Below are 12,428 nucleotides of genomic sequence, written 5' to 3'. Positions count from 1 at the left end.
AGAATCCAGGGTGAGAGCTGGGTCAAAGGTCACGCCAATATTCCTGAAACACAAACACAAATCACATTCAAAACTCATGAATTTGGAAGTAGATGAGATTATTCTCAGCAAAATACTTTTTTTTTTCAACACAACTTGTTGTTTGCCTAAGTACGTCTCGCCTGTTGTCGTTCAATGTTTCTTCAACAAATGTGCTTCAAAATAAAACCACTAGATGGCAGCAAAAATGTGTTTTACACGATGGTTTTTACATTAAAATTTAGGCCTGGTGGAGATTTTTTGCAAAGAAAACGAAAAGAGATTAAATAAAGAAAGGGAAACATTTATTCTTTTATCCTTTTTAACATTCAGAGCAAAATATTAATTTATTTGTGTGAGTAAAAATCTTTAAATCAATATTTGGCAACTAAATGTATTTGCTTGTTCAAGCCTATCATGCAGTGGCGCACGATGCGCTTGGACTCTCTGACCACGTGACCATCCATCTGATCCCAGCTTACAAACAAAGGCTAAAACTTTCCAAGCCTGTTGTGAAGTCAACAAGACAGAGGAACACATGCCGCAGATGAGCTTCGCGCATGCTTTGAGACCACAGACTGGGAGGTAATGAAGGCCACCTCAGACAGTTTAGATGAGTTCACAGATACCGTCACCTCCTACATCCACTTCTGTCAGGACAGCATCATACCATCACACACCAGGGTGAGTTATAACAATGACAAAGCCTGGTTTACCCCTAAACTCAAACAGCTGGTTAGAAAAGAGAGATGCATTTAAAAGGGGGGACAAGGACTCTACAGAGACACTAAATACAGGTTCAGCAAAGAACTGGTCAAAGCAAACCAAGACATCATCGGACTCATCTCTAATGGGGATGAGTCCGCTTACAGAATGGAGGCTGAACGGCTGGTGTCCTGGTGCAGCCGCAACAACCTGGTGCTAAACACGCAAAAGACAGCGGAGATTGTTGTGGACTTTAGGAAACATACACACCCCATCCCCCCCTTAAACCTGTCTGACAATCCCATCACGATGGTGGACTCATGCCGCTTCCTGGGCACCACCATCACCCAGGACCTCAAATGGGAGCCCACCATCACCACCATCAGAAAAAAGGCCCAGCGGAGGATACTTCCTGAGGCAGTTGAAGAAATTCAACCACAGTCAATGAGGCCTTTCTACACCGCTATCATCGAGTCCATCCTCACCTCCTCCATCACCGTGTGGTATGCTGGAGCTACCACCAGGGACAAGAAGAGGCTGCAGTGTGTTGTGCGCTCTGCAGAGAAGGTCATTGGCTGCAAACTCCCCTCCATTCAAGATCTGTACACCTCTAGGACATTGAGGCGTGCAGGTCGGGTAATCGCTGACTCGTGTCACCCTGGACACAGTCTCTTCGACTCGCTCCCATCTGGCAGAAGGCTCAGATCCATTCGGACCAGAGCCTCCCGCCACAAAAACAGTTTCTTCCCTCTGCAGTTGGACTTTTGAATGAAAATCCTAGGGCAGCCCACTCAAGTGGATTGGTCCCAGTCACGTGACCTGATGCTGTGCTTGAAACGTTCAGCAAACACTCAGATTAGTACTTACACGGGGGTAGATAGCTGCTTCTCCAATTCTTGCCAGTTTTTACATTAATAATTTTATAATGAGTGTTTTATTAGTTCTTATATTTGCTTATCTCTTAATAATTTTTTTTCTATCTTACCTTCTGCACCAAAAATACCGCAGCAATTTCTTAATGTTGTGACCTGGCACACATATGGCAATAAAAACTTCTGATTCTGAACCATTTGTTATGTGTATATTTGATGTTATGTCTTCTTTTAAAATCCCATGATGATAACAACCTTCTCCTGTTTTATGACAGTGGAAGCTAAATTATTATTTTTTGTTATTAATTGTTCTGTATAATGTTCAGAAAAGTCCGTCTTACCAGCACATGTTCTTAATAATACAAATGTATTATCAGAACACAGAAAGCTGAATACAGATCAACTCAAACAGCAAATATTGGTTCAGCCCGTTCAGCCCCACCTCTCCGGTCACGCAGCTATGGTTCCTCCCTCTATAAAACCTCCGATGTTGGCTCCTGCTCGGCACACTGGATTCTGCAGTGCATTGGGAAAGTGCAATGGGTTAGAGCTCTTCAAATGATGGACCAATAAAGTACGGTATCTCTGCCTTCAGCTGTGGCTCATATATGACCCGACAAGCGGTGGGCGCCTCTAGGATTTAGTGATATTAAAAGGTTTTCTTCTTTCTTTCTCAGTGTTGCTGTTGAGTGGGAACGTCAGTAAAATGCTGCCTTGGAAGAAGAATAAGTTTGATCTGATTGAGGAAGACAAGCAGTCCAAGCAGAAGGGCTATGCGGTGAGTCTCAACTACTCTGCGCTCACCTCGTTCGCCAAGTCCTGCCCCGAGAGCGCACTCAACAGGGTGGGCAGCATGTTCAAGTCCAAGAGGAAAAAGGTCAAGATCACCAGCGAGGACCCCACGTACACGGTGCTCTACCTGGGGAACGCCACCACCATCCAGTCCAAAGGGGACGGCTGCACGGACGTGGCGGTGAGCAAGATCTGGGGCAAGAGCGAGATGGGCAAGAACGGCACCAAGATGAGGCTGACCGTGAGCTCGCAGGGCATCCGGATGGTGCATGTGGACGACAAAGCTAGGAGGCCGGGACACTTGTACCTGCTGCACAGGATAACCTACTGCGTGGCGGATCCGCGGCTGCCCAAGATTTTCGCTTGGATTTACCGGCACGAGATGAAGCACAAAGCCGTGATGCTGCGCTGCCACGCGGTGCTGGTGTCCAAGCCGGAGAAGGCGAAAGCCATGGCGCTGCTGCTCTACCAGACCTCAGCCACGGCGCTGTCCGAGTTCAAGAGACTCAAACGGAGAGACGACGCCCGGCACCAGCAGCAGCAGCTCATAGGGGAGCACACCATCCCTCTGGTCCCGCTCAGGAAGCTGCTGAACGGACAGTGTTGTTACAAACCCCCGGTGGAGCGCAGCCGGAGCGCACCCAAGCTGGGCTCCATCACAGAGGACTTGGTCGGGGAGGAGGAGGAGGAGAAAGCCATGCACTTTGAGTGCGAGGACATTCTGGACACAGACCGCGATTGTGTTAACGGCAAACAGGAGCTGACTCAGATTATTAATGATTTGGGAGAGATGAGCATAGGAAACGACGTGCAGACTCTGAAAGCTGACCTCAGAGTCACCAGACTTCTTTCTGGGGAGAGCACGGGGAGTGAGTCCTCCATAGAGAGCAACCAGGAACCCCCTGCGCACAACAACGGACTTGAGGAGATCAAGGTGGTGGAAATAGCCTAAAGACAATTATGTTAATGTTTTTTTAATTGATTTTTTTTAGCTACAATGTCTCCACATGCACCGTTTTCATCTGTTGGGAGTGTTTGTCTGGTCTGAGCCTCCAGGACTGAGATCATAAGATTCTGGAGCTCCTCCTGCACACAGCTAGGCAACAGGAATGACAGACACAGGGAAGTGGAAATGCACATTTGAGAAACGACCAAGACAAAACCCAGTGACTCAGGACTCACTACAGTAAATCTAATTCTTTAATGTAAATGGATTTGTTGTAGCAACACATTTGTTTACCTAAGGTTTTTGTGTGTCACACACTTGAAATGGCATTTTTCAGCGGAAACATGCACATCCTGATCCAAACACAGCATTTCCTTTTTGTTCTAAGGCGCTTCTGCGGGTCTAAACAAGCACCCAGAGGTTTCCTGTCCTGGCTCTTCGGAGACAGGCTGCTTGTTTGTCTTACTTTTGCACTGTCGTGTTGACTACAATGTACATAATGTTATGTCGGTATGTTGCCCGGAACATAAGTGTCATATCTTTGCTGTGCAAAAGAAAAACACCTTTATGTATTGAGAAGAAAAAAAGATAGATGGTATTTTTTTTAAAAAGAAATATCAAATGTGGTTTGATATGTAAACCTCATGGAATTCTCAATAAAAAAGAAAAGTATATAAAGTTGTTTAAGGCTTATTTTTAACGTTTGGGTTGAGATCTCCGGCGTGAGCTCAGCTAGTTTCCACTGCTGAATAAAAGAACACAACCGTGTGTTTGTCAGGAATATAAATCAGTGTCGGTGTAAATTAGTTTTTCCTTTAAAAGTCTTTCCTATAGGTCATTGTCTGTTTTGAGTCAAATTGTTTCCAGGGAACAGAATGCGAGGAAGGTACTGAAGGCCCATTCAGTCCAGCTGGCCTCGGGGGTAAGCAGGTCACACATGAGAACAAGCCAAAGTGCTCGAACATCACATGGGTGCCTTCGTGTGGACAGCGTTTCTATCTCCCTCAATAACATAACATTAATACTTACATCAGATGATCCGAATATTAGTGTAGAATCATAAACGTTGCATGGATTGGATGTGAGCTGGACATAAAAATGTCTCCTTTCAGACTGAGATCTGAGACTCTTGACGTGAGATGTCCTCAAGACACCTCTCGTGTGAACAGTGGTCATCAGAGAGCGTGACTTCGCGATTTTGGCAGCACTTCTGCAGCTCCAAATGTGGACGACGTGTCACTTCCTTTTTCACAGAAGAACACCGAGCAGACTCGCATTCGTTGCAGTTTTTGACAGCTATCTTAATAAGACTGCCACGGCTTTTTGAACTGTTTACGCAGCTGCCATTAGAGCAGTGGTTCTGGTATATCTTTGCGTTTTTACTACTCGTATTTCTTTCAGAGAGAAAAGTGTCCAGAAAAACATCAAAACTACTTTATCTGTGGTTTCTGAAATAATTACAGTGAGCAGAAATAGAAGCAGAGAAAAGACACCATCATGATTTGTGGTTCTTTCACACCAACCGCAGCTTCCTGAAGTCGTGTTTCAAACCATACAGTCTGTCTGACATCACTGGCACGTGTCCATCGTAACGTGCTTATAACAGAGACAGTTCTGCAGCCACTTAAAGATGGAGCTGCGGACCTTTTGTGTGCCCGTCATGCCTTTTAAAGCCGCTCAGAGCTTTTATGGATGGATATTTCTTCCTGACCTACATTCTCATGCAGCCTTTTGTTGTGTTCCACCTTAGAAGCAACAGCCCAGGTCGTCCAATCTCTCTGGGTTAACTGGCCATCAGCCCCTCGTGCAGCCGAGCCAGCCCCAAACACACGTCAGTGGTTCCTGCACTTTCAAAGATCACAAGAAAGCAGCATTAAACACTTTTTGAACGGTGTTTTTTTCCTTTCATGGTAGACCATCATATTTTCATAAACCTTCATTTTTTCCACACAAGCTCTGACTTTTAAATCAGTTTGATGTCCATTATGATATGTGTAGGATTAAAATACGTTATTCTCAAATTCTGAAGTAGTAAATGGCACAAACATTAAAGGAGGCATATAGTATTATAGTATCCCTCTCTTCTATTCACGCTCTCTCTTTTTTTCCCATTTTTTAATCACAATTGTCTATTTTTGCTTATTTTGAACACATTTTTTTTTATCATTTTCTAAATTCTTTTTCATATTTCAAATTTTTTGTTTTTGTGAAGTGCCTCGTGATTTTTATCTTGAGAGGTGCTATAGAAAATATTGTTTCTTCTTCTTCTTCTTCTTCTTTTTATGCAAAAATCACATTTTGTATCTTTTGTGCAGCCATGTTGGTCTCAATTGTCTATAAACACTCCCAATGCGAAAAAAAAATCCACCAATCGCTTTCCTGTCAATTTTTGATTTTAAGAATATTGTGCCTAAATCAAGCCGTTTCAAAATGTTCTCATTTGTGATGTCACAAAAGTGGTAAATTAAACAAAACCACCGCTCACGTGCAAGAGAGCTGCTGATAGAGGAGACACTCTGAGCTCCTACCAGACATCAGAGCTTCTCAGCCGCCTAATGGAAGAGGGGTGGGCGTGGCCAGCTTCGGCTTGTTTCCTTAAAGTGACAGAGCCCTGAAATGACTCATTCTGGAAAGTACTGAAAATGTCAAGAATAAAACTGCTGAAATCAGTTTATGTGAGAGGCATTTAGTGCAAATAACTATAAACATGTTTTGTATCAACCATAGAACTATTATAACTTTAAAAAGTCACAATAGCCTCTTTTATAAGACAGACCATCGCGTCATTACAGAGTGATAAATCCGAATTTGTGGGTCTCATAAATGCGGCAAGGAGCAAAGGGGAAAGGTGATAAAACTCGATTCTGATGCGCTTAGCCTCATAGTAATATTGCCGTATGAGCCCCTCGCCTCTGACGGCTAAACGCGTGTCAACCCCGCTAATCCCTTTGGAGCGACTGTGGGAGCCCCCCCCCCCAAAAGAGGGTGGTCGCGTTAGTGACGTATACTGCGCGCCGAGTGCCAGCCGGAAGGGATATAAACACAGATAAACATGGCCTCTCACTAGTATCTTTCAACCACCTACGACATGGCAAACTGGACGGACGCGGAGACCATGGAACTTTTGGCCATACGAGCGGACGAACAGATTAGTCGCCTTTTCACGAGGACGGTGAGAGACAGCCAGCTGTTCGGCAGAGTGGTGAAAACACTGGCTGAGCAGGGCGTCGAGCGGGACAAAAAGCAGGTCACATCAAAGCTAAAGGTCCTGAAAAACAAATTTCATCAGTCTGACATGTCTTCCGTCTGACGCTGAATGCACGACCCTGTACGCTACATGCGGGGGGGCCGCCCAGCGACCTCCCTTTATCCCGCCTTGGTGTGAGAGGTGCCTGATGGCAGTTTATTCTAGCTTCAGCTTTGCTACTATAAATGCCAAAATTCTCCCCAGGGAGCCGCGGCAAATCCCGTTTTGCAAACGCTATGGTCCTGTAAAGACAGCTAATACGTCCCCTTTAAAGGGTAGCTAATGAATTTTACTGCAGCCTCAGTTGTTTTAGCAGCGGCTACCCATCAGTCTTTTTTTTAAAATTAAGAGCAATAAAAAGAAGTGGATTTGTGGCTCTGAATTCACAAACAGGCACACTCGACTCTCCACAGACAAACCGCAGAAAAGGGCCTAACAATCAGAGTCTGACCTGACACGGAGGCAGACGAGTCGAGCTTTCTAATTATCTGCTAGTTGAATGGCGCCGCAGGCCATCACTGCACCAGATCACCACTACAGCCAGGCAGCCGCACAGCTTCATTTTGAACCATTAAATCTGGTTGTCCATGATGCATGAGAGGAGCTGGGAAAGCACAAGAGCCATCAGCGGCAGTGTTCCCGTGTCTGATTTCACCGTCAGCAGGAGAGACGTCAGAGGAGCTGAGTCAGAGCACAGAGGTGTTGTGACCTTTTCTCAGCGATGGAAAAAAGATAAACGAATCTCATGTAATAGTAGCGCAGATCAACATGTTCTAGCATGGCCTTCATTCATAATTAGGGACTGTATGTAGACTGTTTCTCAGAGCTGAGGGTAGGTGAGGACGTGGAGGTTTGACGCTGCAGTTTGTGCCTCGATGGTGTGTAATCACCACACGGTTAAGTACAGAAGTTGCTGTTGTGTGTCATTTTTACGCTCCTTAACATAGAATTACATGCTGCTGACTTTTGGTGGAGTTGTGGGGGATGTTTTCTAGATGATGTGGCCTTTACAGGCAGACAGCGTCACATGCTGTTGGTGGGGTAGCCAACCTGTGACAGCAGGGAGACAGCTGAGTGAGTAAAAAAAGACAGGGAGAAAAATTCATTGCAAGCCTGAATATGACAGCTGGCATTAACGAGTAGTGCACGTGTCGCTGTGGGCTGTGCATGCACAGACATTCAGAAAAGTTCAGAGGAATTACGGAAGGTTCATGGGAAGACGTGCGAAAACAAATATGTGCTGACTTTTTAAAAAATGATTCCAACAAAATAAAATCTCTGTAAATCACCTGTATGTGTGGAATATTTTGGGTAATTTAATTGTGGTAAACTTATTTATTTTTAGCCTGAAATGTTGATCATTTATCTTTTTTATGTGGCTCCTTTGCATCATGCAACTCTAACAAGTTTAGCTTCACAGCTGTCTGCTCGCTTATTTCTCAGCTGATTTCTCTGTCGTTTAAAAGGTTTTCTATCTTTGCAGCTCTGATTATTGTTGAATGACTTCTCAGTGAAGTGAGAGAAATTACTTCCAATGCACAAAAGGACTATAAATTACAATTCGATCGCTGATGGATGTCATCACTGCTCTTTTTCAGACTCCTCAAGTGATGAAGCAAACTCCTCTGATGTTTCACTTTCCAGCTCCTGCTGTTTGTTCATTTTCCAGGAATGTTCCTTTCCTAAAAATCCATTTCCCTATCAGTTCTGAAATCTCTTCCACTTGCAGGGCTCTGCTTTCTGATTAAAATGGGATGTTAATCTGCTTCACAGCAGGAGGGCCATCGTCTAGGCTCACCTGAGCTGTTCTGTCTGCAGTTTGCACGCTCTTTGAGTGCATTTTTGTTTTTTACCTCCAAGAACTCCAGTTTTGTCCTACAGTTAAAAAAATAAATAAACATGCATGTTAGCAGGTTCTAAGGGAACCTTCAGAGAGAGTATATTTGGTTCTGTGTGTTGATCTTTTGATGGGTTGGTGACATGCCTAGCGTACGGAAGAAAAAAAGTCTCACCAGAATAAATAATTATTAAAAAGTTCATCTGTAAAAATTCAATAGCAACAATAACTAAGGTGACTTCCTGGTGACTCAAGCCACAGTAACCGTCACTTGATCGAGTCGAGTGGCTTTTAGCTAATCAAATTACATTTATCTGATCATGCGACATCAGTGAGGCGTCAACTCGATGGAGTGATGATTACTTTGTCTTAGGTCACCAGGAGGTCACCTCACTTGTAGAATTTTTCAAGCTGAAATCCTGCAGTCGGGTTTTTGTGGATGTAATGTTCACTGGCATATTTTAATTTAAAAAAATCAAATACATAATTTCACAGAATAAAAATGCAATGCCATAAATTCAATGTCTAAGAAAAGTCATATTCTGGTGAGACTGGGGTCATAATAAATTGATGCTTGGTTGGTATATTTGATCTAATCTGTTAATAAAAATTGTCTGTTTATCTTATGGTGCTAAGATTTCTGCATTAAAGAAGATGGTAACACTTTACAATAAAGGTGTCAGGCGTGCTGGTGTGTGAAGCAGAGGTGAGGATCCACACGCGGGTGAAGAAGGTGGGCAGTCAGACATGAACGATTAAAGGCTTTAATAATAAACACGCTGACACTGAAACAATGAGCCAACAAGAGACACAGAACTGAAGGGGTTTAAATACATGAGGGCTGGGAGCTTGGGTGATTGGAAAACGAGAGGCAGGTGGGAGCAATTAACAAAGACACATGACTGAACAGAATGGGGAGACAGGACAGGGTGTGACAAAAGGTCCCTTTATTAACGTTACTTAGTGCATTATTAAGCATTAACAAACAAAAGATGCCTTTATTTACATTGCTTTATTAACTATTAAGTGTCCTTATGGTTAGGAATAAAAGGCCGGGTTGGAGGGGTGTTGCTTAGTAATGTATCACTTAATACCATTAATATTTAGGAGGTTAATACTTTATTTAATAGTTTATGAATGCTTAATAATGCACTAAGTAACATTAATAAATTGACCCTTATTGTAAAGTGTTACCAAGAAGTTCTGGCCAGTTTACAAGTTTTATCAGCTGAGCATTTTGCAGACGTTTAGCATCAGACAGAGTTGCAGGACAAACATTCTCTCTGCAAATCAAACCGCGACACCTTTCCGTTATCTTCCTATCAGTCTGAGAGCGTAATAAGCTGTGTCCGTATCCATGGACCGAGCCGCGTGAGGACTTGAAACTCTAGATCCTATTCATCCTCCGCTGCTCCCGTTTCTCACTTGCTCCAAACACAAAGGCTTCGAGACGCAGATTTCACCGGGTTATTTTGGTCTTTCCGTTCACGCAGAGGAAATGGAATAATAACAGAGGAGTCGTGAAGTGACCCTGTAAGAGTGACAGGCTATCTGAGCAGAGTGTACTCTAATGGTGTTTCAGCCATTGTGAAAGCTTTTATTAAAGATTATTCACCTGGTTCTGTGGCCTACTTTTTGGGCACCACACAACCTGACTTACACATCGTGACATAGGATGCTCTTGTTTCTGTTTGAGCTGCTGCAAAAAAATCTTTGTCTTTTCAAATGCCTGAAATTTTTATTTGCAATACTTTGTAACTTAAACTCCAAAGACCACTGTGTGCTTTGAAGTTTTCTCTTCAACCTCATTTTCTCCCCTACCATCTTTCTATCCACCTTTGGGATTTCATCAGAGTGAGTTTTGGGAAGTTCATGGCATCGATTCGACAAATCCAATCAGATTTTTCCATCGGATTACAGACCTGCAGCTGACAGATATTGTCACTGATAGGTACATCCTGACCTCCCTGTATTGATCAGTTCTATGCAGGGCACGGTGCTGCAGCCAGACCATTACTGCAAGAGCTGATTGGGACTTTTGCTTCAACTTTGTGACTGTTAGTAACCTTTTGACATCATATGACATCCAGATCTTATTCCAGCAGCCCAATTTTAAGCTGATCGATAGAAGACCTGGTTACAGGCTATACATTCATTCACAGTATTAAATACAATTTTACATGCCTTATTTTTGCTGATTTTATCCATTTGTTTCAATCTCAAAAAATAGTTCAAAAAAGTTCAGCCTTCCATATCATTCTTTTCAGCATGTGGTGTATTTAACCTATTTCCAATGTGGACTTTAAAGGTGTGTATTACTCATTTAATCAATACATTTGCAGTGGTCTCTAGAAGGACTGAATGGCTTGCAGACAAATTTCAGGGCACAAAAAAGCCCACAACCCCTGTCTCATCAGGTCAAGTCTGCAACATCAGAGCTGAGCTTCAGACGACAGAATTTGGAGTCTTATTTCCTGATATTTGGACATCTCACCCCGGATTGGATAACAGCAACGTGACTCTACCACTGACTTGCAACATGAATGTTTCATCGCCACAAACAACACAAGCTAGGAGTTCTGCCATGAAGTGGAGTTACTAATGCTAACGGTTTGCCCAAACTAGCTGAGATGTCCACTGCTGTTTGCTGGATGCTGAACCAACAACAGTCCTGTTGTGAGTCAAGATGGGTGAGTCCATGAACGTTAAGAGACAGTGTGACGTAGATCTGTCAGGCTTTTCAAATTCTAGAGCTTTGACGTCTATTTTCTATCAGAAGCTAATGCAGGAGACAGGTGTAGGAGACTGTTTTCATGTTCAGGCTGCATGAATAGCTGACTGATTATAATCAGAAAAAAACATTTATAAAAGGTTTTTTTAGTCAGCCACACCTTTAACAACATTTTCTAACATTAACTGAATTTCAGGCTTTTCTTTGTTTTCTCTTTATTAACATTTACTGTATAGCTTAGAATCAAATTTCATACTTTAATATGGATTAAATATAAGAAACCTGGAAAAGATGATGGCTTCACAAAAATGACAATAATTATTAAAATGGATGGATGAAGCACCTTAAAATTACAGGTAATAAAAATGTTTGCACAGTTGTACCACAAAACCTGGTGTGATTTAAGCATTTCTTGGTTAAAAGCATGGTAGTGGTTTTTTATTTTTTCAGTTTGTGTTTCCATTGGATTTGGTTTAGTGGAACTTATTGAGCAGTTCAGCCTCTTCCCAGTATCTAACAGTTTTAAACCTTTTGTCACCCTGAGAAGGGGAAATGTACGGTGCCCATCTGGTGACACTGAGGAAAAAAATAACTTGTGGCAACGAGTTATTAACAAGTATTAATATCTCGTGGGATTACTTGTAGTAATGTAATGGAAATACAGAGGTTTTACTGTTATTTACCGAAATATCAGAAATTTTCAACTGCTTTGTGTAAAACAAACAAAATGAGGACAACACCAGAGTGAAACCATGTTGTGGATGCATGTTTCTCCAGTAATCCGATGATTTGATCAATGCCATTATAGCTACAAGTAGCTATAAAGGCATTGCTAAAGTAGCTATATTGGGGCAGCAGTAGCTCAACAGGTTGAGCGGGTTGTCCAGTAATCGAAAGGTTGCAGGTTCGATCCCGGCTCCGGACAGAGAATTCTGCTGTTGTGTCCTTGGGCAAGACACTGGTTGTGGTCGGAGGGACCGGTGGCGCCTGTGCTCGGCAGCCTCGCCCCTGTCAGTGCGCCCCAGCGCAGCTGTGGCTACATCGTAGTTCATCACAATCAGTGTGTGAATGTGTGTGTGAATGGATGAATGATACACTGTAGTGTAACGTGCTTTGGAGTCCTTACTCTGAGAGGCAATATACAAGTGTGGGTCATTTATCATTTACAAGTATTAAAAACATAGCTTCTGTTGGATTAATGCATTGTTCATCACCTTCCAAGCCAGAGTTGTAGAGTCTTTTATGTTAGCAAAGTTTTAGCCATTTTGGTAAAGTCTTTG

General features: G+C 43.0%; 1 protein-coding gene across 1 annotated transcript; it reads left to right on the top strand.

Moving 5' to 3' along the window:
• Nucleotides 1–2,046: 2,046 nt before the first annotated feature.
• Nucleotides 2,047–4,007, top strand: fam43a (family with sequence similarity 43 member A). The gene is made up of 2 exons (XM_015970671.3): nt 2,047–2,169; nt 2,273–4,007. Coding segments are annotated over exons 1-2 (1,068 nt in total). The 5' UTR covers nt 2,047–2,168; the 3' UTR covers nt 3,340–4,007.
• Nucleotides 4,008–12,428: the final 8,421 nt, after the last annotated feature.

This window comes from Nothobranchius furzeri, chromosome 8, assembly GCF_043380555.1.
Source record: "Nothobranchius furzeri strain GRZ-AD chromosome 8, NfurGRZ-RIMD1, whole genome shotgun sequence".
NCBI classification, from domain to species: Eukaryota; Metazoa; Chordata; class Actinopteri; order Cyprinodontiformes; family Nothobranchiidae; genus Nothobranchius; species Nothobranchius furzeri.
Note: the sequence above shows the minus strand (reverse complement) of the source record. Positions and strands in the feature narration are given on the sequence as shown.